The sequence below is a fragment of the Condylura cristata genome, unplaced genomic scaffold (assembly GCF_000260355.1).
Source record: "Condylura cristata isolate star-nosed mole 26May11 unplaced genomic scaffold, ConCri1.0 scaffold00009, whole genome shotgun sequence".
In the NCBI taxonomy this organism is placed as follows: domain Eukaryota; kingdom Metazoa; phylum Chordata; class Mammalia; order Eulipotyphla; family Talpidae; genus Condylura; species Condylura cristata.
Window position 1 is genome coordinate 6,810,924 of NW_004567110.1, and position 25,975 is coordinate 6,836,898.

A 25,975-nucleotide genomic window follows, 5' to 3' on the forward strand; every position below is an offset into this window, starting at 1 on the left:
TCAAATTTTGCCCACCTTTCCTGTGATAATAATATCTCCGATAGTTCTTCCTAATCATAATAGCTGTCTTCCCTGGTGCTTGCTCTGAATCACTTGTGTGCTGAGTATTTTCAAAACACTCATATAATGTTACTTTTTTCTGTCGCAGCTTTTATAAAAACACGAATTTGTCACACAAGGGAAACTTTAGATAATCTTTTGGCTGAGTACAGTTGGTTTTTATTTATGTCTAGAATTTCTCTCCGATTTCTCTACTTCTGAAGAAAATTTAAATTATATGGAAACTGAAAAGATTTCAGGAAAAATGCAGCATGACCTTTGAAATGCTCCTTCTTATCAACTGTTAGAGTTAAATTTGGCAAAGTAAGTTAGGCAAGTCAATGAATTTTCTGACGGATTAAATGTTGAAAAGGTACACTTTTTTTTTTTTTTCTCAGAGACATTGCAAATGTGTTGACTGTCTCCATATCTCATTCGGGGGCAGTGAGGTATCGACATGGGACATGAACCAGGGGTTCGGATGCTCTCGTTCATTTTCTGAATCAGACATATCTTGATCATTTTCATGACCATGTTTTTCTAATTATTTTTAAAGAAATTATTCTGTTTCAGGTTCTGGTTACTCTTGATTACGGTCCGAAAGAGCAATAGTATTTGGGCCACCTCATCAGGTAGAAAGGACAGGTTTCAAAGACGCTGTGGGGCAAACCTAACCCTTATTCAAACAGTGCCTTTGTGAGATGCCTTTGTCATCCTTGACATTAGTTTGTAAAATCCTGCTATTTTTATCTTAGGTCATCAAATGATACCATACCACTTTTTTGTTTAGAGCAGACCAATTAGCTACCTCCAGCCCCATCAAACCCACATTTTCAGAGTCAGAAGTACCAGATTCACCTATTAATTGTGCAGAATTCTGAAATTTTCAAATCAATGGTAAATTTCCCAGCCCGTGATAAGGCCTGTGCTTCATGGGTGGGCATCACCATCACCACCTGCCAGGGACTTCCAGGCAAGGAACACAGACATTGTTATCAAAATATGGCCTCACCATGGCTTGGGGCACTGGGCCAGTCAAGAAAGGGAATGTCTCTCCCCCCAAAGATGGGCAGGTCTAGGGGAGGGTGAGCCAGAAGAATGGTGGGTTGGAGCTTTGTAAAGCTCAGCTACAACTTCTCATGTCAGTCAAGCCCTGCCAACAAGGAAGAGCATAATGTAAGAAAATGTTCTTCCCAGCCTCATGCTTCTGCAGCTCTCCACCTTGGTATGCTTGTGATTCCTTGTGAGTCACCTAAGCTTAAATAGATCCACCGGTGTTCAAAGTGTGTTATTTGGAGAGAAGTAGGCCAGTGAGAAATCCCTGTCACTCATTAAAATCACTCCTGAGAGTGGACACCAAGATAGGGAGACAGTATATTCAAAATAAGGAATTATTGACCTTTTTCTTTTTTGTAATTATGCCTTATACTCAAATGATTCAATTGAAGGATGCACACCCACTGACATGCTATACAGTGCATGAATTTAGCAGGACAGAGGTTAAATTCTTGCATCCGCTCATGCAAAATGAGCAGATTGTCCCCATTAAGAGTCTTCTTTGACTGTATTATTAGTAAATACTAGTGAGGATCCACTAGGAAATTACCTTTTTTTTCAAACTAGATGCATCCAAAGATGAAATGAGCTCCCTAAAATATTCTACAGAATGAAATCAGCATTCATAAGGATTAGACAAAGGAGACAAATATATCCAGTTCACCCATAAAATTGTCTAATATCACATATATACTTAGATAAAAGTGCAGAGTAGGATTTTATTTGAACAGCAAATTAGATAATTGCCTCGGTTAGAAGTATCCTCTACATCTTTGTAAAGATGTCAGCACCTTTTAGAGAAGAACCTAGGAGAGAATGGTGATTCCTCTCCCATACACCTAGGACTTCCCAGGGCCATCTCAAGCATGGAGATAGAGAAAAGTAGAAACTCTCACCTCTGCAAAGTACCTGCTCACCTTCCATGGATGAAGCACCAAGAATGAACTTTTTCTTCATGAGCTCAGATTTGAGTTCCAGGATTTCTTGTAACAGCGCTAATAACCGTACATCCCTATGGTCTTGATTTAATTTCTGAAGCTGCCTTTCAAGAGCATGCAGAATTAACATCCCCAGACATGAAGAGTCGACCAGCACTTCTTCTTGCCCCACTTCCTTAGAAGGGACCTGATCTAACTAAGTAGAGAATTTTTCCTTTCAAACAATTTTTTAGTGGTTTGAAGATGTGGTCTCTTTTCTTCTGCGGTAACCTTATATAAAATCCACTGGATTGTGGTTGACCTTTCCAAGCCTAAGAAAATGTCTCTTTGCATTGGTTTGTGCTGGATCCACTCACCAATCATGAAAAGGTAACTTATCAGTTTACTAAATGAATTCACAGTGGGTTTTAAGGTTCAACACTTGCCCATATGATGCTTCGTTTTCATTCTAATCAAGATGTACATACACTTGAATTTTTAACTCATCCCTTTTTTTTGTCTCATAAATCACATCGCTGATACATGTGTCTAGAAGATGACCTGACTGAAAATAGCGAAGTAGCATCAGGCAGTAGAGCCAATAATATTTTGAACTCAGGAATCAAACTTCTTGATTTTTAATAGTCACTGATGCTCTGGTTGAGTTATTTGGTTATTATAACCAAACTGTATGTATGAGTAGGATTTTCCTCAAAGTGTTATGAATGAGATGAGATTGCCCATGCAAAGCATCATATAGCATGGTGCCTACTTGCAGGAGCCTTTATTATTCAATTCCTCCAATTGATGTTGACCATTTTCTGAATCATCCAAAATCCTACACCAAAAAATAATCATCATCCCAATTCTCACCTAAGCTTTCAAGTGAAACATTTAAATTATTTCCAAGTAGCATATCCTTTTCATTGGCATGAATTCCCTTTACAGTTGACTTAAGAACTGCCTTCAGCCATTTTCTGCCACAAATTATCTCAGGGAATGAACACCCACTGGGAGTCAAAAAGTGTGACATTATGTCTACTGATCAAGAACATGTGGTGTAGACACACCATGGAACACTATGAAGCTGTAGTAGCAAAACAGGAAGTTGAGGGAGTTTACAGTAGTAAAGCAGCTCAGAATGACAAAGACAAACATGAAACATTCACATAGTAGATGACTCCGTAAAGTAAATGCTTATAAAAACTAGTAGTGGTCATCAATAAAAGAGCTGTGGCTTCTGAAGTTAAGTAGGGCTGGGGAAGGAAGAAAGAGTCAAGGGGATATAAGAAATGGTGGTAGGAAAAGTAATTTAAAAGTTAAATAAATAAAAAATTCTCCAAAATCGAGAAATAAAATAAAACTCAAATAGGAAGTAGAATCAGCAAACAGAAAGAAATGTGATACTGTCTGAAACTTGCCAACAACTTCCTGACCTTCACAAATGCCTATCTGATCCACAAGTTCCTTATCTGAAAATGTATATATAGAATTTCCAAGTTCTATTGTAGATCAAGGAGTCAGTGAATGAGCATAGTCCAGTAATCATTTCCAAGGACACCTTTCCTAAAGTACTTGGAGAAGTGAAGGATTCTACTTCTCTACTTTTTTATGAGGCAAGGAAGAGGAAGATCTTTTCCTAAGTCAGAAAATCAATTATAGTATTATGATTCCCTTCAAGAGAATCCTTTTTAATATCATGAGCCAAGTGGTCTACAACATGTCCGAGGTCCCTATGGAGTTCAAGCATAGGTGTTGAAGAGAGTAGAAACACTCTGGAGGGTGATGCTGTGGTTGAAAGATAGAATTCTAAAAGGTACAGCAATAAATAAGTCTAATTATCTGATTAATGAAAACTTGTATATAAAATTATCAAGTGCTGTAAAGACTTTGCATATAATAATTCAGTCTATCTTCCTAGCAACCCTATGACATAACCCCTATAATTATGTACATTTTCTAGATGAGGAAACTGTGGCAGGAAAACTTTAAAAATGTGCCCAAGGTTGCATCTCTAGTAAGTAGATAGTAGATAGTAAATAAAACTGGGTTTCAGATCTAAGTGTGTAACTCTAGATTAGTCTATGTTCTTTACTAAGATTAAAAAAAAGAAGAAAGAAAGAAAGATAGGCAGATAGGCAGGGTAGGCAGGGCCAGGTAAGGACGAACAGAAGCAAGATATGGGGTCTCTAGCTGTGGCATGAGGGGCATCTTTGTAACTAAATATAGCTGTGAGCAGTGCTCAGACCTTCACAAATCAAGAGGAAGTAAAAGGAATCAGTGCTCAGTCTCAATATCAAACATCCGAGCCAATTAGGAATTTTCTTTCTGTAGTTCAGCTCTGCTTTGCACTTCCAAAGGTGGTGCATTCCATCTGAAACTCAGTATTTTGGATTTAATTAACATCAACTCTCACAAATATTATAAGGTTCTTTTTTTATGTAACAGGTAGGCACTGCTGTTTCAGGATGAAGACAATAGTGTGTTGTAGTGTCACAAAACTTACAGTTTATTAATTCATTGGACAGATAGTGTGCTTTATTCACGGTGGAACCTCACAGAGTGGATGGAGTCAGTCGCTCCACTTTGTTTCTAGCTAGCTTTTTTGCTATATGAAGAAATGAAAAGTGTAAACCCTTATACACTGTGATTGGTACAAATGATAATTATGTGACATTTTTGAAGCTATCAGTAAAAACCATTCAGGATAGGAATCAGTGACATAGGCTTGGATTCTGTAACAAAGGACCTTATCAGAACAAGAATGGACCCCAACGTGAAAAGGGGTTCTTTGCAAAGAACTGAGCTCACAGACACTGAGAGTGTTCAAAATGAGAGGTTCAAAACCCTAGGATGCCATAGCCCAGCTCAGAGAAAAGGAATTCACTTCCTCTGACAAATCAGAGGTCACCTGAGGATAATCACCAGGTTTTTGTATCAGATATATTATGAAAGGAATCCCTGAAGATTCCATTAAAATTCCTAGATACTGTGGTGGTGATGATAGTAATGGAGGTGGTGATGATGATGATGACGGTGCTGGTAAGGAAGAGAGGCATTATGTAGATTAAGCCCACCAATGATCTCATTATCATATCTGCAGAATGAAGCAGTCAGCCAACAAAGAATCATTAGATCTTGTGCATGGGTTGTTAAGCAAAATTCAGAGATTGACCTTTTTTTTTGAATGAACTGCTTTGTAGCCACACATTTTCAAGGCGGTCTGTGTCTTTATAACTGTGTTCTGCTCTAGGACAGCAACATTAGCCACTACTGGTGACAGATTTTCTGTGTTTTTATCAGGACTGAGTATGACTTGTAGTGATACCTCAGGCCCATGACCCAGATTCCTCTCCAGATCCCAAGTGGACAGCAATCTCAGTTCTGCGGAGTAGGGAAATCAGGGCCCCACAGGGACAGTGAATGCATATACAGGCTCTGATGAGCCGTGGTTACCCCCAGCCTCAGCCAGGATGCTGTGCAGTGTGTCAGGCCTGTAACTCAAGCCCCGCCAAGAGGTCAGCAAGAAAATAAATCTCATAACTATTGATCATGAAGACCACAGCATGATCATTTGGACTCATTTTGTTATTTCATTGACCTAGGACAAACCTTCTCTTGCTATCATCGACCTAGAGTTGGAGGTGACCTGAGAACTCTCTGGCTGGCTTCCTTTGTAGAGTAATTACATGAAATTCAAATCAGCATCTATGAGTCCCAAAGACCCAAGCTGCAGTAGGCCTCTAGGCCTCTGTGAAATTAAGTTTACATTATGGGCTCAGTTTAGGGAAATTTTAAGGTCTTTCTCAGTTTTTTTTTTTAAAGATTTATTTATTTATGCCTACAGAACTGGGGTACAAGCCAGAGGCTCAGGGGCAGTGAGAGGCTTCACCAGAGACAAGAGTGGGGAGCAGAACAGGCCGACTGATGAAGTACACTGCTGAGGGGAGCAGCGGGTGGGTCAGGAGAGGTCTGTGGCTCCATGTGGTCACCTCCAGGGTGGGGATCGAACTCATGCTGAAGTGGCTTTAGCTTCTCAGTGCTGTGATTTAACCTGCTGCACCACCAGGGAGGGCCTATTTTTCAGTTTTAAAAACTCTTTCTTCCTTCTCAAAGAAATGTCTTCTATTTCAGTTTAGTGACTCCAAGGTGACTGGGAAACTAGGTAGGGTCAGGGCAAGTACACATTCAGTGCAGAGCTGGCAGAGGTTGTTAAGGCTGGACAATGAAATTACTGAGTACTCTGGATAATCAAAACAAAGTTACCGCTTTTCCCCAGGCTACCTCCAGCAGACAGCAGAAGGGTACTGGGCGTCTTGCTCAATCACCTCGGCGCCTCATAGGAAGTGAAGGGCCGCACTGGCTGTGGTCTCGTGGCTCTTTCTGCCTTTTATACTCGTAACTTCCAATAGATTTTAGATGAGCAGAAAGACTCTGGGAAAGCATACCGTGTGTCCGCAAACCTAACTGGAAATAGAGCAAGATCCTTGAATGACTTACCTTCACTCAGGAAGAAAGTCAATGTGAATTTGATAGGCTGCGTTTATGAATGTGTGTTCTGGTTTTGTTAAAATGATGTTAGGGAGAGGAAAAACCAGGTAAGAGCATCTTGGAAAGCCCCTCTTCTACTCCTGGTACCATGAAATTACTCCTGGGCACTCATAGGAAGCTTGGCAGGAGATAGATAATGCCCTGTGAAGCTTTTTCAGACCTGGACTCCAGCTCATTTGTTTTAATAATTAATCGCCTTGTCTCTTCTTGCTTCTTCAACTCCACTTCAAACATTGGTAAAATTTAACACTTCCTGGAAGTTCAGTTCTGCTGCAAAGTAATTTATTCTTCTTTTTTTTTTAAATTACAGTATTCACAAATGAGGGATGAAGTATTCAAGTCCAACTTGGTCTGTGCATTTATCGTTCTTCTGTTTATCACGGCAATACAAAGTTTGCTTCCTTCTTCAAGGTAAATAAAAGGGGCTGTTACCAGGTGAAATGTCTTTGTGAGGTGATGGTCCCTCACCTGGAGCCAGTTAACTGACCTTTCCAAGGGATAAGCATGAACACAGCTGACTGGATCCAGAATCCATACCAAAATGCTTGACAATTATCAGAATCTGTCCAGGTTGTCGTACTTTGAATATTAATTTCACTACTCTGTCAAGGGAAGTATTTTCCCCAATCTTAATAACAAACTAGGCTCCTCTCTTATTTGACATGGTATCTATGAATGCAGAAAGTAATTATAGTGTCTTGCTCACTATTTCCTCAGTCACTTGTTAGTGACCTCTTTGGCGTGTGTAGTAGAAACACACCATACCTTCCTCGGTCAGCAAAGCCAGTTCTTTACCAGTACTGCAAATGCCTGTCACTGTTCCAATACTTATCTAGTACTTATCATTGAAATCCTCATGACAACTCTGTGAGGTAAGTACTATTAACATCCAACTTTAAAAAAGAGACAACCGAGGCTCAGAATAATTAGATAATTTGATTGAGGTCTCACAGTTGAAAAAATGTTTCTGCCTGATGGCAAACTCAGGAAGTCTCCTCCAGAGTAGTCCAGGTTATTAACACTCTCTTAGACACACACACACACACACACACACACACACACACACATCTCTCTTACAGGGGATGGATGACAGAACAGCATTTGAACCTAGTTCTAGATGAGTTAAATGGCCATGCTTTATGCTCTCTCCTGCACTGTGAGGTACCTGCTACATTAAACGTAAAGGAGTCCCTTCTCCTTAAACTTGTCATGAGTTTTCCCACATTTGTGCATTTAAAAAAATCAATTAATATTCATTAAGGGTGTAATATAGGCAGAACCAAATGTCAGACTCCTAAGATGGTCTAATTTTGCAAGGGGAGATCTGCATCCTGTAAGTTGTAATTTATTGTGAGAGAGACAGACATTGATATGGCTCCCTGTTACTGAGCACTTAGTACAAACTAAGAAAGTGTTAAATCCTTTGCATGTTTTGTGTCAATAAAGCCTGAAAAATAACCAATGAGTAAGGTAACATTCTCAGTCCCATTTTTAGGTAATGATTTATCTAAAGTCACATGTCTTATAATGGCTGAGTAGAGAATTCAACCTAGGGACAGTGTCTATACTTTTAGCTATTTAAATGTTTGTATCAAGGTGATTCATTTGGTGATTCATTCTGATTAGGTGGATTAAAGAAATGTTGGCAGAAAATATGATATTTTGAGTTGAGTAGAATGAGGGGGATAGAATTGAAAAATAGTCCCAAATTAGAAAACAGTGCTGGCAAAGACATAGGTATGCAGAAGTGTTTGTGAAATAATGAGTAAATGAAGAATCTAGAGTGAAGAATGTGGTGGTCTCTTGGAAAAGTGAGTGAGCTAGCAGAGAGCCACTGTCTAAATGCCACCTTAAGGAAGTTAAGAGTTTATCCTGAGGGCAGGACAAAGATGCTGCAAATATTTGAGGAAGGTGGTGGCATGATTTGTGAAGGAAAGTCATTCACATTAACTAACATGCAGCAGCAATGTTTGACACTTTCTAAACTAACGGGCATTAGAAGCATAAAGGGGCTTCCTGAAACATGATGAGAACGTGATATTTTCAAAGGCCTCAAAATTACCAAATATCTGACCAACTACTAGCAAAGGCAAAAATTTCACGGACTAGACTGACAACAAGACTAGATAGATGTGGGAGTCCCAGAAATTCAAAATCAGAAGTGGGTAGTGACAATCTCTCAATCTTTCATCAATGACAGCATTGATGTTGTTTTCAGCCTCTGCGCAGGAGAATTCAGAATGACAAATCATATGTCTGTCATAGCTGAGGACAATAGAGTCCCATTACAGCCAACAGACAGGTATGGGGAAAGGGCAATGAGCCAAAATATAAAAAAGAACTGCAAGTAGAAGGGAATGTGTTCAATTCAGCGATCGGGTGAGGCCAAATGTTACATAAGTTTTGTAGAACTAGAAACGTCAACGTTATGAACTCCCCAAACTGGCCAGTCTCACTCTCCTGACTCTGTCCTGAAGGAAACTGTGAGTGGAATAGAAATTATAAGGACTGAGTAGAAAGGCAGTTCCATGTCAAAGATAATTCAGCCATCACAATTTTAAAACCATGTGGAAACAACTAAAGAAAGAACTCTGTGAAGTTAAACTCTTCTCACAACACCACTTTTAGTTAATTTTACATCGAAGTTAAATTTACAAAAAAAAAAATAGCAACATAATAATATGTTGGTGGCAATCCGATACTAAACTAGTATAAGAAAAAGAGGGGGACCAAATTTAGATTAATATCCTTCTATTCAATGGAAATGCTCCAAAAGACATACCCATAATGGATATGAAAACTTTAACCTACATTCAAGAGAAATAGAAGCCCTAAGAGTGGCTCAAGAGACACTTATTTACTTAAGAACTAACAAACAAATTATACATGAAATGCTAACAGTTATTTGAAAATAGACCTATATTTATGAAAAATGTATATTGTAACTCTAGGGCAAACACACACAAAAAAGAAAAATAATAATTCCTAAAAATCAAATCACCAAATGCTCAATTAAAACCAGAAAACCTGCAAAGTGGGAGGAGGTGATAAAGAAAAAATGCAACAAATAAATATTACAATGATGGTAGATATGATTCCAACTGTAAAAATGATCACTTTTACAAGTTAATTATTTCTATACAGTAATTAAGAAAAAGACCCAATTACAGTTTGTGTATAAAAAATCCACTTTAATATAAAAACTCAAATAGGTTAAAAGTAAAGGGATGAAGAAATATAGTCTGTCCTGACACTGATCCAGAGAAAGCTGGACAACTTTGGTAAAGCTGACTCAGAGCAAGGAAAATTAATAACAGTAAAGATATGCTGTTACATAATAACAGTAAGATCCACATGAACATTTATGCAACAACAAAGAGAGTCAAAACACATAAGGCTAATAGAGCTTATAGAACTAAAAAGAGAAATTGACAAATCTACTCTTATGGTTGGAAATGTCAACATTCCTCTGTAAATAATTAATATGTCATACAGACTGTGTATAAAGACATAGACAGCCTGAGCAGTGCCATCATGCAATGGTATCTAATCAATTTTTATAGAGTATCAAAAGCAGTGGAGCATACACTCACATAGGATATTCACCAAGATAGACTACATTCTGGGCCAAAAAACCACATTTTAACAAATTTAAAATAATAGAAATTATGCAAAATATGTTCTCAGATTACAGTGGAATTAAACTAGAGATCAGTAACAGAAAGATCATTACAATATACTTGGAGATTAAATAACATGTGGGTCAAAGAAGAAATCTCAAGAGAAATTTTGAAGTATTTTAAATTATAGGAAAATGAAAATGCAATTCATCAAAATTGAGGTCATAGCAAAAGCTACATGCTTAAAGGGAAAATAATAGAAAAGAGATTTAAAATCAATAATCTAAGTTCTGTCTTGGGAAACTAAAGAAATGAGAATAATTTAAACTTAAACAAATGAAGAGAAGAAACTATATAACAGGATAAAAAAATCAATGAGTGTAGGCCCTCCCTGGTGGCACAGTGGGTTAAAGCACAGCACTAAGAAGCTAAATCCACTTCAGCATGAGTTCTGTCCCCACCCCAGAGGTGACCCACATGAAGCTGCAGATGTCTCCTGACCCACCCGCTGCTCTCCTCAGCAGTGTATTTTGTTGATCTGCCTGTCCTGCTCCCCACTCTGTCTCTGGTGAAGCCTCTCACTGCTCCTTTGCCTCTGGCCTGTACCCTGGTTCTGTATGCATAAATAAATACATCTTTAAAAAAAATCAATGAGTGAATCAACAAACTCCAAATCTCAGTAAAATTGACAAACCTTAAGCAAGGTGGACAGGAAGCAAAAGGTTATCAGTATCCTGAATGAAAAGATGAAGAATGGGTCTACTGATCCCATACACATTAAAAGGGTTAATAAAATACTATAAACTCTATGCCAAAAGATTTGGTAACTGAGAAAAAAGACAATAAACTAAATACAAAGCTTTTACTTTACACACACACACACACAACTCAGATTGCTTTTTAATTCCTAAATACAAGACCATAAGGATCTGGGATTGTTTTGTGATCTTGGGTTTGGTTTTAAGATGTTTAATGTAACACCAAAAGCACATGTTAAAGAAAAAAAAAAACTGATATGTTGGACTTCATTCAAATTAAAATTCTACCCTGTAGAAGAAACTGAAAACACAAACCACAGACTAGGAGGGGAAAAAAATTCAAAAGATACATATTTAATAAAGGATTGTAACTTACAAAAAAAAATAGCAAATATTCTGAAAATTCAAAAATAAGACAAATAATTCAGTTTTTTTAAATGGGAAAAAGATGTAAACAGACACCACACCAAAGATACACACTTTGGAAATGAGTGGAGTTTGGAGTCACCTTCCCAGGTTCTTACTAAGTTGTATGAAATTCGTTTGATAGATTCAAACTTATATCCATGCAGAAAGAACTACCTATGAGCACAGGTCTCTGGCTGATAAAAGTGTTTCTCTTGGGAGTACACATTAACAACCTGAATCCACTGTATATATGCACTGTAATTCAGCAACTAAGTAACTGGATGACAGATGGTAGAAGACAACTTTTCTGTTGTTAGAGTGGAAGTTTACAGATAAACAAGGAGTAAAGGCTAGAATGATTCATATGGTAATGATTTCGGGCTAGAGACATCAGCATGAATTCATTTAGCTTAATATAGATATTGGTAGTGAAATATAGAAATGTTTATGAATGTGTTTATCTACACAAATTAGAATGCACACAAGCAATGAAAATTTAGTAGTAATGAGTAAATCTTGCAATGATACAAAGCTGATCTTAGCTTTTCATACAACTATCTAATAATAGGACCAGAAATGACCAATTCTAAGACAGGGAGGAAACATACAACATGAACTTGAAACAGTCTTTAGAACCAAAAAAAATGTTTAAAAAAACACCCACACACATAATGATGGAGATATGTCACGAGGACCCAGGAGTCAATGGAATGAGGTCATAAGAGCCAAAGCTGGAACTTCAGCAAACATATAAATAAAATAGTATTGGGTTATAACCCAAAATGTAAAAGAAATATACATGGTCTGTATTGATATAAATAAAGGGTAGAATGAAATAAGTAATACAAAATCGACAAATCACCCATGCAGAAAAATTCTACATAATTTATGTAATTACTCTGTCCTCAATGCCATGGAGTTTAACTTCCTACTCCTTAACTATGGCTATGCTGAAAGAGACTTTCTTCCAAAAAATGAAGTATAAGTCAGGGGAAAATAGAGAAGAATCTGAATAACACTACTTCAGTTAACTGATAAAAGTTCACACCAACTATCAGTTGGGCTCAGAGAATGTGATAAGAACACCCACAGCCTCTGTGATCTTCCTCCCTAGAACCTATCACCTAATAATGAGAAATACATCAAATATGCCTACTGAAGACATTCTACAAAATACCTGACCAGAGCACCCCAAACTGTCAAGGTCATTTACAACTAGGAAAGTCAGAAAATATCAAAGCAGTCTAAGGAGACTTGACAAGTAATGGGAAGTTGGTACCTTGGGTTAGGGATATAAATATGTATGGAAAGTTCTGGGAGAATACCCAACCCAGTGTCTATGAGCATAACTAAGGGTCAGACTGTGTTCTTAAAATAACATGTCCTAGTTTTGACTTAAAAATAACTTTTGGGGGAGGTAAGTGTGATTGTAGGTTTGGGCAGGAAATGTATAAATAAGCCTTAACATCTTGTGCCTCTAGAAGGCAAGGAAGCAATCGAGCTTATCAGTCATATCCAAAGACTCAGAAGCCACACTGGAGACATCCCCAACTGCCCAAAGATGCAATAAATTGATCTTCACTTTAGACAAATGTTAACATGTTTAATCAAAATGCAGCAAATCTTTTTAACTTCTTGACTTATAATGATACTTTTAAAGGTTGGTGACCTCTGGTATATGATAAGGAACTGATTAATGATTGCAGAACTGCTAAAAAGGGAAAGAAACACTTTTTTTTCTATCTTTGTGAATGAGCTGTTACCACAAGGTCACCAAATAGTCTTTTGAGTGGCAACATCATAAAATCATTGAAGCTGATAAATTTTAAAGAAATTAGAATATCACCATTCTCCAGCACCTAATCATTTAACAAATGTAGGATATGAACATCAAAAGGGGAGACGTGGTAGCTCCTGCCAGGCGTTCTAAGGGCTGAACACAGGGGTCACGGGCCAGGACTCCGGCTCCCAGTCTGTGGGGATCGTGAGGGAAGAGGATGCCTGTTGAGCGTGAAGCCTTAAAATCCAGACGGGAGTGGGACTGGTGAGAAAGGGAGGTTCGGGGAAGCGACAGGTCCGAGGGTGCCTATCCTTCAATACATAAACAGTAAAGAAAGTAAAGAGAAAAAAGAGGATCTGTAGGGGTTTTTTTTTTCCAAGACTTAAAAAGTTAAATTCAATTAAAAAAAAAAAAAAGCACAAGTCAAATTATAATACCTGAAAATGGGTAGCAGAGCTGTGATGCCTGGGAAGTGATGCCCTGGGAACAGGAGGCAGGTGTGTGAGGGGCGGGGCTGCCTGGCCTGCCACGCTCAGGTTTCCTACTCGGTGATGGCTACAAGGGCAGATACTTGACAGTACCTAATGGAGCTACACTTCTATGTCGCTTTGTGATTTATGCTTTGCAATTTTAAAGTTTTTAACTCAAGACGAGAAAGAAGACCCGGGTCTGGTCTTGACACCGGACAGATAAAGGGATTATGTGCACCTGAGAAGGCAGCCTACACTCCCCCCCACAGCCAGGCTCCCCACCCCTGCCCATGGGTCATGGCCAACGAGGTGTCTGGTTACTGGGATCAGGAAGGAGACCTGGAATCCCACTCAGCAGCTGACCAGATGGAGTCTCTAACTCTGGGGTGGCGACTGAAATACCAGCCAGCACCCAAGCCCACTTGCTTGCTCAGAGAAAACAGCAGCAACCAAACACCCATGCAGGGCTCTGACCACACAGCCCACATGCTGTGGGAATTGAGTGGCATCAGCGGCCGACACAGCCCAAGTTCCCCTTCACGCCTGCTGTTAACCCTCCAACTCATTTTGCTTCTGCTTGATTCTTTGCACCTAAACAGATGGAAGGTGCCTGTCACCCGCACTTCTTCTGTCATGGATTTTTGAGCAGATGAGTCCGTTTCTGCTCATATGGCCACAGCTAATTCCCAGCTCCCACGGGAAAGCTTAATGACCCCTGCAAAGAAAAGAGTGCTTGTCTGCTTGTCTGGCTCCTTCCTGGCTTATGTGCATACAGATGGTCCTTTCCAGAAGGGTTAAACTGAGCAAAACCCAGAAAATACCTTTTGTGCTTATACAATAATGCCTCCAAGTCTATTCATGAGCTGGTCCAGAGATGTGTGGGGAGGGAAGAAGAAAGAGAAGGAAGAAGGACACATTGGGTTTTCTTCTTGCTGTGCTTCTCACTATTTCACTCCTCTAAAGCCTCGATTTTCTCCTCTGTATAATGAGAACAACAATGCCAGCTTCCCAGGACTGCTGCAAAAATTAAAATGCACCATGCCATTTTGTTAAATTCTTATCCTCTTCCCTTTCCTGAGTTACACTATTTTTGTCCTTGGGAGCAACTAAGAATACCTACCTCTCGGGGCTGCGGAGAGGATCAAATGTACTTTTGGGCTCCCCCGCTCTTTGCAGATTCTAAAGGGGGGTACAAATGTCACCTTTCAGGGTGATCTGAGTCTCTGCTTCCTGATGGAGCACAAGCTGCTCACTCATTCCCACTGATCCCTGCTTCCTGGGCAAACATCAAATCCTGCTCTCTGCCCTTAGACCCTGTTTTAAAGCCTGACTGCCAAAAGAAATTAGAACTGTGTGTCTAGAAAGGATTTGGATAGAGCTGTTTGTAAATCTCTAGTCATTCTGTTTGAGACTGTTTCAGAGATGAAAAGTTTGCTTGCCTCTCTTGCACAAACACTGAAAAAGCAAAGTCAGAACCCGGATGCCAGAGTAGCTGTATAATTAAAAGTTACAGTCCGATGTTGGAATGTTTGTGCGGACATTGGTAAGTGACGGCTGAGGAGGTAGTGCAGGGATTTCCCAGGACTTCTATTCAGCACCAGCAGCTGGTTTAGAAATTTGTCTAGTGAGAACACTCTTCCTAGGGATCCTTAACATGTTTTTGATTTCCTGGATTCTAATGTGGATAAAGAAGAGTGATGTTCCTTTGAGTTCTTATTGTGTGCTAAGCACCATACAGCTTTATTACTTGATCCTCAGAGCTTCCCTTTAAAAATCTCAGTTTTGCAGATGAAAATGTGAGGGTCAAAACTCGGTTATCTTGGCCAGGCTGTGTTACTGCTCACTGTTCAGAGCTACAGGTCAACATGCTGGGTTTGTTCTCGCCACTGTCTTGCACACCTGACTTCCTCCTTATCTTGGACAGTTATTAAAATAATAGTAATAACAGAGGCTGTTGGCTGATAAACAATGAAATATATTTCTCATGAGTCTACAGGCTGGGAATCCAAGATCAAAGTAGAGTCAGTGTCCAGTGAGGTCTCTCCCAGGATCATGGGGAGCCTTCTCACCTAGTCTTTACATGGCGGAAGGGGTGAAGGAGCTTTCCGCTCCTTCCTTTATAAGGGAACTAATCCCACTCATGAGAACCCCACCCTCATCACCACATGACTTCATCACCTCCCATAGATCCCATCATGCTGGTGGTGGAATTCAACGTCTCAACTACAGGGACACAAACATTCAGCCCCTAACATCACCCTTGCTGTTGTTCTTTCTTCTTCTTCTTTTTTTTTTTTTTTTACAAACCCAGAAGAAAGTTTTGACATTTTAAGTTACATTAGGTTCTCAGGTGGGTTTTACATCAAAATCATTCCTCACAGCCCTTCCAGCCCTGCCTGACACCCCACCAAAGGCATATCAAAAGCACAATAGCTAAATGGGCAACAAAGCATCCATTTTATAGATTTCCAAGCCTGTGTTTGATTTATCCTTGCAAAACTATGGTAAAAGCTGAACTAGAAACTGTAACTAACAGGCGCCCACACAGTGTCCATCCTGACTGCTATCTCCCCCTACCCCACCTTCTCACTCCAGAGTGGGTCCAAGTGTGATCACGCTTGGAAGAACCAGCACAAGGTGTCCCCCCAGGTGTCAAAGGGAGAAGTGAGGCATACCTGGGAAGGTGATTTCCCCACGGAGGTTTCCTGGGGAGCAGGGGGTTCACTGAGGGTGAGGCAGAGGAGTCGTAAGCTTTCTTACTTAAAGGAAGAGCAGGCCTGACCAGAAAGAAAAGATCACCATAGGGAAAGTCAACAATCTAGCTTCCCAACTCCATCCCCATGGATCTAGGAAAAAAGAGGAGCACCTTAAATTTGCAGAAATGTCGACTTTAACAGTGACCTTGCTCTTTAAGAACAAGTTCTACTGAACATCCCAAATAGGCTCTGACTCGTTGGCTGGGTCCTTCTCTTTGGGGAAGACTCAATAACAGGGTAGAAAAGAGCTGAGAATTTAGGTGGAGAGAGACCTTGTAGTCTGAAGAATGGAGAGAGACCTTGTAGTCTTCTCTCCCCATAAATAGCATAAGTCAGTGCTCAGTTATTATGCATTTTTCTCGATATTCAGTCCAATGTCAGGTGTTATGGAAGAATCCACAGAAATGCTGTTTCCAAAGTGAGCAGGATGTCCTCCCAGGAGAGTGGTGAGCATCATTCTCTGGGAGAACACACAGAAGTAGAAGGAGCACAGGTTTAGGGCACGTGCTTCAGCATCACTGCGAATGTGCAGACATGAGAAAGAGGAAAGCCAGCCGCAAGAACCAAGGCCAGCCATTCACAGCCCTGCACTGTTACCTGGATGACCGTGATGATGTGGGAAGAGTGTGGAGCTCCTGCTGAGCAACTTTCAAACACACTTATGCCTGGCCTTCCCACCTCACACCTGGAATACTCATCGTCTCCATGACTGTCTCGTGTCGTGGAGACACCTAAGCCTCTGGAGCGGCCCCTTCCCTCCCGGGACTGCCTGACAAAGCAACCCTGCTGCTCCTTTCACTTGCCTCTCCTGGGTGCCTGGGAATTATGTGTGTTGACAGGGAGTGTGTTCCAGCCTGTTTGGGGGCAGTTTCCCATCTGCCTAGAGCCCTCTGGGGGCCCAGTATTGCACGGACCCTCTGTTCTTATCTAGAACTCCTGTAGAGATTTCTTGTCAAGGTGAGTCATAAAATCAAAACTGTAGCCGTATACTTTTTTAAAGAAATGCATCAAGGATGTCATCCGGGACTCTGGGCAGGCTTCCCACCTCTCGCGATACCATACTTGGAGACTTCCTCTTGGAAAAGTCTTCTCTCCTGCCTCTCGGACACCTCCTACATTCCCTGAGTCGCCTTCTCTTCTTTTAGTCCGTTAGTTTCTCCTGTACGTTTGAAAATTCCTTTGCTCGCAGATCTTCAGCCACCAACCTTTCACTTCAGAACCCTGTATGTTCCCCAATTGTGGCTCTGATGGCTTAGACAGCTAGAGCACCCCATGGCTGATCCATACACCCTGCAAATTCAACTTGTCCAAAATCAGCCACCATCCTGAACCCCGCTAGACTAGGGTCTCTCCTGCACCTCCCCCATTAAAGTGGTAAAGACATGAGCTTCACCCTCATAACTGCCCTCTCTAGGCCCGCCCCCACATGTGTACAACTCTTGTTAATAGCACCTCCACCTTTCGTCCTGAGTCCCGCAGTGATCAGGCTTGTCGCTGTATATTCTGCCCATGTTCACTCAGCTGTTCACATCCTCTTCTAAATATTTTCTCTCCTGTTCATCCCTTCCCCCTCCGCCCACTACAGTCCCTTCCCATGCACAGCTCGCAGGAGGTCTGCCCAATTGAACACCTTAGACATCTGCTCACAGCTGCAGGCAGAGCCTCCAGCACAGCTTCGTCAGACCCCTTCCTCCCCGGAGAACCTCGCCTCTCACCACCTAGGTCATGCAAATCCCAACACACTGATCGCTGTCATTCTTCTGCGGTTTTACCCTCTTTCTTCCCTGGGCAACTTCTCTTTAGTCTCCAAAGCCCAACCCAGAGGTCCCCTCTTTTGTGAAGCCTCCCTTGATCCCCTCTCCTATTTTCTAAATGCAGGCTACTCCTGGTGCTCTGTAAGCAGATGACACACTCGCCAGCTGAGTGTCCACACTCCCCTCAGGGTTGTGATCTCACAGATGGGAAGTGTGTGTTTGGAGTCCTGGTACACCCAGTGCCTACCACTGTGCCCGGAAGAACACATCAGGATGAAACCACAGGAGCAGAAGAGATGACTGCCGATGTAGGCAAATCTGTCACTCACTGAAATTATTGAATAGCAGAGCATCTTTGCAGAGTAGATTATAAATTATGACTTTTACACTTACCAACTCACTGCCCCCAGGAAGTTGCTTCTCTCTGAACCTTAAACCTTCATCTGAAAAAGAGAGAAATCAAACACCTCTTAAGTTTGTTGTGAGGAGTGCAAATAAGATATACAGGCCAAGTACTTAGAGCTGGGCCTAAGGCATAGGCAGGCTCGCTACACTGCTGGCGCAGGTTAGCAAGAAGAAAGAAGAGTCGGGCAAGAGGCTGGCAAGCACATGTGGCCTGAGCACGGCCCCTGGAAGGTGTGATAGCCAGGTGACGAATGTCACTTTATAGAGGGAGGCGTGGGGGACACTGGCTCCCCCACCCCCGCGCCCACTGAGGCGTCTTTTACACACAGCTGTGTGCTGAGTGGAATAGAGGACAAGAAATCGAGATGCCAGTGTGGACACCCAAGGCTGGATGGGGGACAGAAAACAAGGGATGCATCTCCAAGGAGAAGCAACGCGCCCGGTGGTGGTTGGGAGGAAGCATCATAGAGGCCTCCAGACATATGGGACACCTCCAGAAGATGTGTCTGGTGGGCGGGGCTTTTTGCAGCACAGTTTAAGTCAGAGCTTGGGCTCTAGAGTTAGACTTGGAGTTGAAGGCGATGGGAGCCATGCTGAAACCTTGTGGGGAGGGGAGCTTCACAGGGCTCACATATCATTGCCATCCCTCTATGCTGCCACGGTAATCACGCACCAGACAGCAACTTGGGACAGGCGCCGGGTCCAGTTCTTGGCTCAAGAATAGACTGAGATGGAAACTCATCTCGAAGGGGAGGAGCACACATGTCTCTCCCTCTGCCAGAGGGTTGAGATAAAAGTCCAGTGTTGTGCTGCCTGGTGAGGAAGATGAGCAATGAAAGAAACAGAAGCAAAATGAAAGACAGGAGCAGCACATCAAGTCAGTGATTCAGTGTCCATTGCAGAGTTTCTCCATCAGGGGCGTTCTACAGATGGGAGAAATCTCGAAAAATGCCTCCTGCTAACAATCCTTTTCTTGCACAGACAGACCGTAGAGGAATTACAGGGTGAAATGTGTGGGGAGGGGCCAGCGGGAAGGATGCTTGCTGGCATCACGCATGTTGACGCCACGTGACCCGGTCTCCTGTGTTCCCCACAGGCTGATGCCAGTGACCATCCAGTTTTCCATCCTGATTATGTTGCACTCAGCTCTGGTGCTCATCACTACAGCAGAGGATTACAAGTGTTTGCCCCTCATCCTCCGGAAAACTTGCTGTTGGATTAACGAGACCTATTTGGCCCGGAACGTCATCATCTTTGCATCCATCTTGATCAATTTCCTGGGCGCCATCCTAAATATCGTAAGCATCCCAAATTCACCAACCCTTCTATGTCTGCTGGACAGTCATGAACTAAGAGTTTATGGTGCCTTCACTTCTTGCTTTGTTTGTCTCGATACCAGTTACCTTCCTGTGCCCACTCCAGCCCCAAGCTTAGAGACAGAGTGCTAAGAAATGGCTCCTGTCACAACTGCTTTTTGCTGGTGGCAGATTGTCTTTTTCCCAGTTGGGGAGGTCATCCACTGCCAATGGTCGGTCTATTCTCATCGTAACGGAGTTTAGTTAGCATGTACTAAGTCCCTACCTGCTATGTGCCATGCATTGAAGGAGAAGCTGCCTGTGTTTTCCTTATTTAATCCTCACACCAGCCCAGTGAGGTAAGTCTCATTATCCCCACTTTATGGCTGAGGAAACTGAGGCTCAGAGACATGACATGACTTGCTAAGAAGGTCTGTCTGACTCCATGACTCACGCGCATTCGGAAATGCTGACCTGTCCCTCGGGGAGCCGGGGGGGGGGGGGCTGGGCGTGGAGACCCAATAGCTGTCATTATTGAGCACCTGCTGTGTGCCGCAGGTAGGTATCGTGGTTGGCTTGTGATGCACAAGGAGGCTGCATTCCAGGAGGTTGAGCCTCTTGCCAGTGACTTCTTGGGAGTTCACAGTGGGTGGGGCACCTCAGACTCAGATGGAGCCCAAGCCAGATGCATCCGTGTTCTTAACTCAGTCACTCATGTTTTAATTTCTTTCTCACTCTAGAATGGTAACTTGGTAGTAATAGGCATTTCTGTGTCCTTACAGTCTATGCTGCCCATGGTTGAGGGATCTAGATGGGGGAACCGTTTATCCGATTGCGGGTTTAGAACGTGCCCAGGGAGCGCGCCTAGTTGAGGCATTTTGTGCCGGCTGACCCCACCCTGGGCCCTTGGGGCCTGAAGGCGGGTCTGCAAGTGCTCAGGGATCAGCTGTGAGCTGAAGATTTATCCCGCCTAAACCCCTCTGCCCAATGGCCCAATAACTATGTCACGTCTACACTGCTCGGCTCTGGTGGGCCATATTAGTAAAGGACTTAGGTAAAGAAATGGGAAGGTCCTAAGTAGGCGCATCCATTAGCTAATGAACATTTCATAGATTTGGCCATGGAAGAATAGGGGGTCTCTGATCACAGCATGCGCGGTTGCAGCCAGGATCACAAGTCTTAACAGAGCATATATTTCTGGGGTGCAGATTTACAAGTGAGCCCCTCGGTCTAAGTTAGGGTTGCCTCTGGGGTGTCCGTGCCACAGTAGGTGTGGGAAGAAGTTCCGAGGCTCTGGAGTCAGATAAGCCTGTGTTCCAGTCTTAGCTCCCTCGCTTGCCAGCTGGGTGACCCTGGAAACTCTACATCTCAGAGCTTCCGGTCTTTCGGTTGTAAAATGGGGATACCACTGGTAGCTACATCACCAGGGCCTTGTGAGGCCTGTTCATGTAAAGTTTCTGGCACAGAGGAGGAGGCTAGTCTGTGGTGTGGAACCTTGCTGGGTGCCACAAAACCCAGTGGCAGCTTCCAGTCTAGGAAACGCCTATCTCCTCCCCCAAAGCTGAGTCTTTCTGCAAAGTGCACCCCCACGGGGCCCTGGAATGGTCCCAGCTGTTGATGTGGAGATGTGCGAGAAAACCCCAGACCTTTACGGGGCCCCAGCTCTCTCTGAGCCCCTCAGAGCCACGTACCAGCGTGAGGACTCCTGCCCGATGGTGCCAGTGATGCGGTCAGGCTGAGTCTGTGGCTCGCAGAGGCCCTTCTGAGCATGCGCTCTCTTTAAAATAAAAGCAGGTCGAGCTGGGTCCCCAACCCCACTCTGGTCCAGCCTGGGCATCAGCCACAGCCCCCCAGGGATAGTGCCCCCAGTTTCCGACACTCACACTGACTTTGTTGTTCCTGTGTTCTTTTGTTTTTTGTTTTTTATTTTTGTTTTTGTTGCTGTTCTTTTTTTTTTTTTAATCCGCAGCTGTGGTGTGATTTTGACAAGTCGATACCCTTGAAGAACCTGACTTTCAATTCCTCAGCTGTGTTTACAGATATCTGCTCCTACCCAGAGGTATTTATTCATGAGCTCCCCTGGGTGAGACCTGGGTGTAGATCCCTCCCCAGCAACCAGCCAGACTGGCTGAAGGGTCTTAGAGCTCCCCCAGAGGCCTGGGCTCCCTCTTTTGCCTTCTCCCTTCCTTCTCTCTCTGCCTTTCCCTCTCTTACATCTGATTCTCCCCTCCTCTCCTGCTGCCTCCCCCGCTTCTCCCACTCTGTCCTGTCCCTGTTTTTCTCTCCCTTCTTCCTCCTCCTCCACCTTTCCCTTCTCTCCATTCTCCGCTTATACTTTGTCTCCACCTCCACTACTGGTCCCCTCGCTCGTCGTAAATCCTATAACAGAGTGTACTTGTGTCTCCATGACTGGGCAGAGGAGAGTTACTAATCTGAGTTTACAGCATCAAAAAAGAAAAGGGGGAAGAAGGAAGGAAGGAGAAGGAGGGAGGGACTCACAATTGCAGAACACCACAACAAAGCTTAAAGAGGTATAAAAGTGCCGAGGGCACCACAGGGTGGGGCGGTACCCCAGTAGGCCACCTCCCATCATTAGGCTGGCCCTCTCTGGGCCATATCGCCTGGCCCTGGGCAGTGGGCCAACACAGGGATAGGCAGAGCATCATCTTAGACTCTGTTCTCCATTGCCCAGCCTCATGGGGCGGAGCTGTAGTCAGGGAGAAGGGCCTCTGGCATGGCCCAGCCAACTCCACACCTTATAGACCTGGGCAGCCCCGAGTTTTCTGAGAGCCCCTTCAAGCATGTGGTAAGAGAGAGGCTCTTGGCCCTCCCAGGACCCCAGAGCTGGTCCAAGAAACTCTCTAAAAAGGAGACCCAGCCACACTCAGGTATAAACACCTACTTGGTAACAGAGAACGTCACCAAGTCACCAAGATGTGTGGGGTGGAGGTTGTGCCTTCTCTGCTTTATAAACAATGACAAGTGAAAGTAACTTCTCACTTTCACCCCTTCCTGCTTTCTCTGTCCTCAGCTCTTTCCACTCTTTCTTCTTTCTCCTGTTTTAATTCAACTAGCAAGAATTCTAAATGCAATTCAGGACATATCTGCATGTTCAAGCCCAGACTTGCTGGCCTAGCCCTGTGCCCAGGAACCAGTGTCTGTCCTGAAGTGGTGCAGAGCAGGACGGGACAGGGCTTTCACCACAGGCTCTGGGACTTCTCCCCCACATGAGGAGTGAGGCCCCGATTTCATGGACTCTGTGGGCCACCAGCTCCCTTGGAACTTCTAGTTTGAAGGTGTGAGGAAGCCCCCAGAGGCAGGGAGTTAGTCAAGTATGAGAAACAGAGAGAGGCAGAAGGGGGACGTCACTGCTAACAAGCCCCTCGCCTTCCAGCTCCGGAGTTCTTAGTCAGTCTTACTCCCTCTGAACCTCAGCTTCCTCATCTCCTCATCCGTAAAGTGGGAAGAATACCCCTTCTTACATGCCCAGTGTGGAGCTAAGGGCCATCCTGGCTGGACGAGTCAGCAAATGTCGACTTTCTGACATGATGTTTGACATGAATCAGGTGTTTATTAATTAACCACTTGGTTAATTAATGGATTAAACCTTATTTAATTAAATCATAAATTAACCTATTAACTGACTACTAATATGGGCCTCCACATCACTCTATACCCCAGGCCCCAAGCCATAACTTACAATCTCAGTCCTGGACTTGCCAAACTTAAGAAAGCAGCAGGTGAGCTTTTTGATGACATTGCTTTCTCTCTGCGCCTCAGTTTCCCATCTGCAAAATGAGGATGATGTAATACTTTCCTCATGGGTAGTTGTGAGGATGAAGTGAATTAATCTGTACAGTGTCTGCAGCAAACTGTCTGCTCATTAGATGTAGCCAGGATTTACCTGCTATTTTCAATAAAAAGGTTTGAGCCTGCCTTCCCCACACATGTTCACCTGTAAGTTAACTACCTGAATCACTGGGTGATTATCGCATATCCATGTGAAACATACAGCAAAGGTAGAAATGCTCAACACGAGATATGCTAAACATCTTAGACTCTTAGACTCTGCTCTCCATTGCCCAGCCTCATGGGGAGGAGCTGTGACCAGGGAGAAGGGCCTCTGGCATGGCCCAGCCAACTCCACACCTTATAGACCTAGGCAGAGTCGTCACCCTAAGGGTCAGCCAGTTAAGGCCACAAGCCCAATTCTGCCTGCCTACGTCGTGTAGATTGCCGCGGACATGCTCCATGGCTCAGCTGAGGCGTGGCCGTGAGGCAAAAACATTTCCTATCTGGCACGTTAGATGCAAATCTTGCCAGCACCTGACACCCTGGGTCCTTCAAGGCCTAAAAGAGGGGGATCCAGATTCTGTCAACAGCTGCTGTGACACCAGGGTGGACCCAGCACTTCCCTGCTATCTATGGTTGAGTCTCCCAGTGCCCAGGCCCCCGCAGGCAGCGTGCCAGCCTTCCTGGCCCTGCTGTGTGTCCCCAGCAGACCGCTCCCCCTCTCTGAACCTTGGTTTCCTCGCCTGTCCATCTGACCGCTTCACCTCACCCCATGAGAAGTGAAAGTCAGTCCAAAAATTGTCATTAAGCAAGATGATGCGGCATAAATATAAAAGGCTGACATGGAGCATAATGCGAGGAGAGGAAACCCAGAGGTCAGCAGAGGGTCCAATCTGCGTATGCGTGGGAGGAAACTAGCTGCTTGGCAGAGCCATTTGTTCTGGCCTCCATGTCAGTCTCTTCATCCATTTGTCTTTCAATGTCGATATCATACTCTCCTGAAGACTGTAGTGTTTGATGTCTCAACATCAAGGAATCAGGTAATATTAACCTTCGACTTGGTTCTATAGTTTCCAAGTTGTTTTATTTTTCTAGATAGTAAATACTATCCTTTGTATATCCATAAAGATTTTATAATCAACCTCACAACGTCCTTTAAAAAGTCTGGAAGAAAGAGAGAGAGAGAGAGAGCAAATTCAATGCTTCAGTTATATGCACTTTTAGTGTTTGTCAACTGCAACTTAATATCGATGTTTGTAAATTAAGTATGAGAGCGGGATGGTAAAGAGGAGGGACAGAACTGTTGCTAGTCTGTCCATGTCGATTCATAATCTGGTTTTAAATCAAGCTCTGTGGCTTGAAACCACAGAAGCTTATACAAGCCACTCCACCAATTTGAACCTCTTTTCCTAAAAACTGTGTTCAAACTCTTGGGGTTCTCATAAGGCTAGATCAAGAAAATGTATGTAGCGCTTAATACAATTTCTGAAACATAATATGTGTTTACCAAGTATTAGCCATCATTACGATGAAGATGAAAAGAGAAAGAGCGAAAAAGAGGAAAAGAAACAAAGAAAAGAAGGAATTGATGATAATAAAACAGTAAGTTCATTATTTGATGCCAAAGGTGATATAAAAATTAGTGTTACCCTCAATTCTTGCTTCGTTTCTCTGGTTATGTTCTCAGACAGGAATCAGAGCCCCAGGTAACCCTGATGGGGGTTTTATTCCCCAGCTGGTATTCAGGATAAAATTAGATTTTCCCAAACTTCCACAGTGGCAGGTTGATGAAATAATTCAAAAAAAAAAAAAAAAACATGCCAGATAGTTGCACTCCAATTTCTGAACTCTCTGCTCATTGAAGAGAGGAGCATTATGTAAGCTCACTTAATTTCAGATCCAATTATTGTGACCACTAAATACATACCGAGGACCACTTTGGTATTTCCCTAATGGCTATCAATTTTTTTGAATTGCTTCCTCTCCCCCCCCCCAAAGACAAAGCCAATCAAATAGAAAGCCATTATATCACAATGAGATTCAAAATCAAGCAAGTCCCACCTCATGGAGGTTAGATGCCAGATCTCTGAGGTGTAAGTCAGCTAGGAAACAGAATAGGTTTGAATGACAAGGCTGTGTGGCCTTGGGTAAATCACAAAACCTCTCTGAACCTCGTTTTCCCCCCTCTAGATAAAGGAATGATTCATAATGCTTATCTCTTAAAATTGTTTCCATAACAAATAGTGACAACATACATAGAATTAATTAAATGTTATTTTCCCTCATTATCCCAGACCATTGATGACTAGAAGAAAATAGTCTGTGCTTAATGGCAGATTAGAATTTAAGGAAGAAAATAATGCTGTAAAAAAAA

General features: G+C 42.9%; 1 protein-coding gene across 2 annotated transcripts in view; it reads left to right on the top strand.

Annotated features, from left to right (window-relative positions):
• The window catches only part of ADCY8 (adenylate cyclase 8 (brain)), a 157,334-nt gene that overhangs the window by 103,590 nt on the left and 27,769 nt on the right, over positions 1–25,975 (top strand). Inside the window, exons 9-11 of one of the 2 annotated variants that reach the window (XM_004679589.1) lie at positions 6,874–6,974; positions 19,611–19,812; positions 21,779–21,868. The exons of the other annotated variant lie outside the window; for it this stretch is intronic. Coding sequence (XP_004679646.1) covers positions 6,874–6,974; positions 19,611–19,812; positions 21,779–21,868 — 393 coding nt within the window. The remainder of the gene's footprint in view (positions 1–6,873; positions 6,975–19,610; positions 19,813–21,778; positions 21,869–25,975) is intronic. 2 annotated transcript variants of the gene reach the window in all.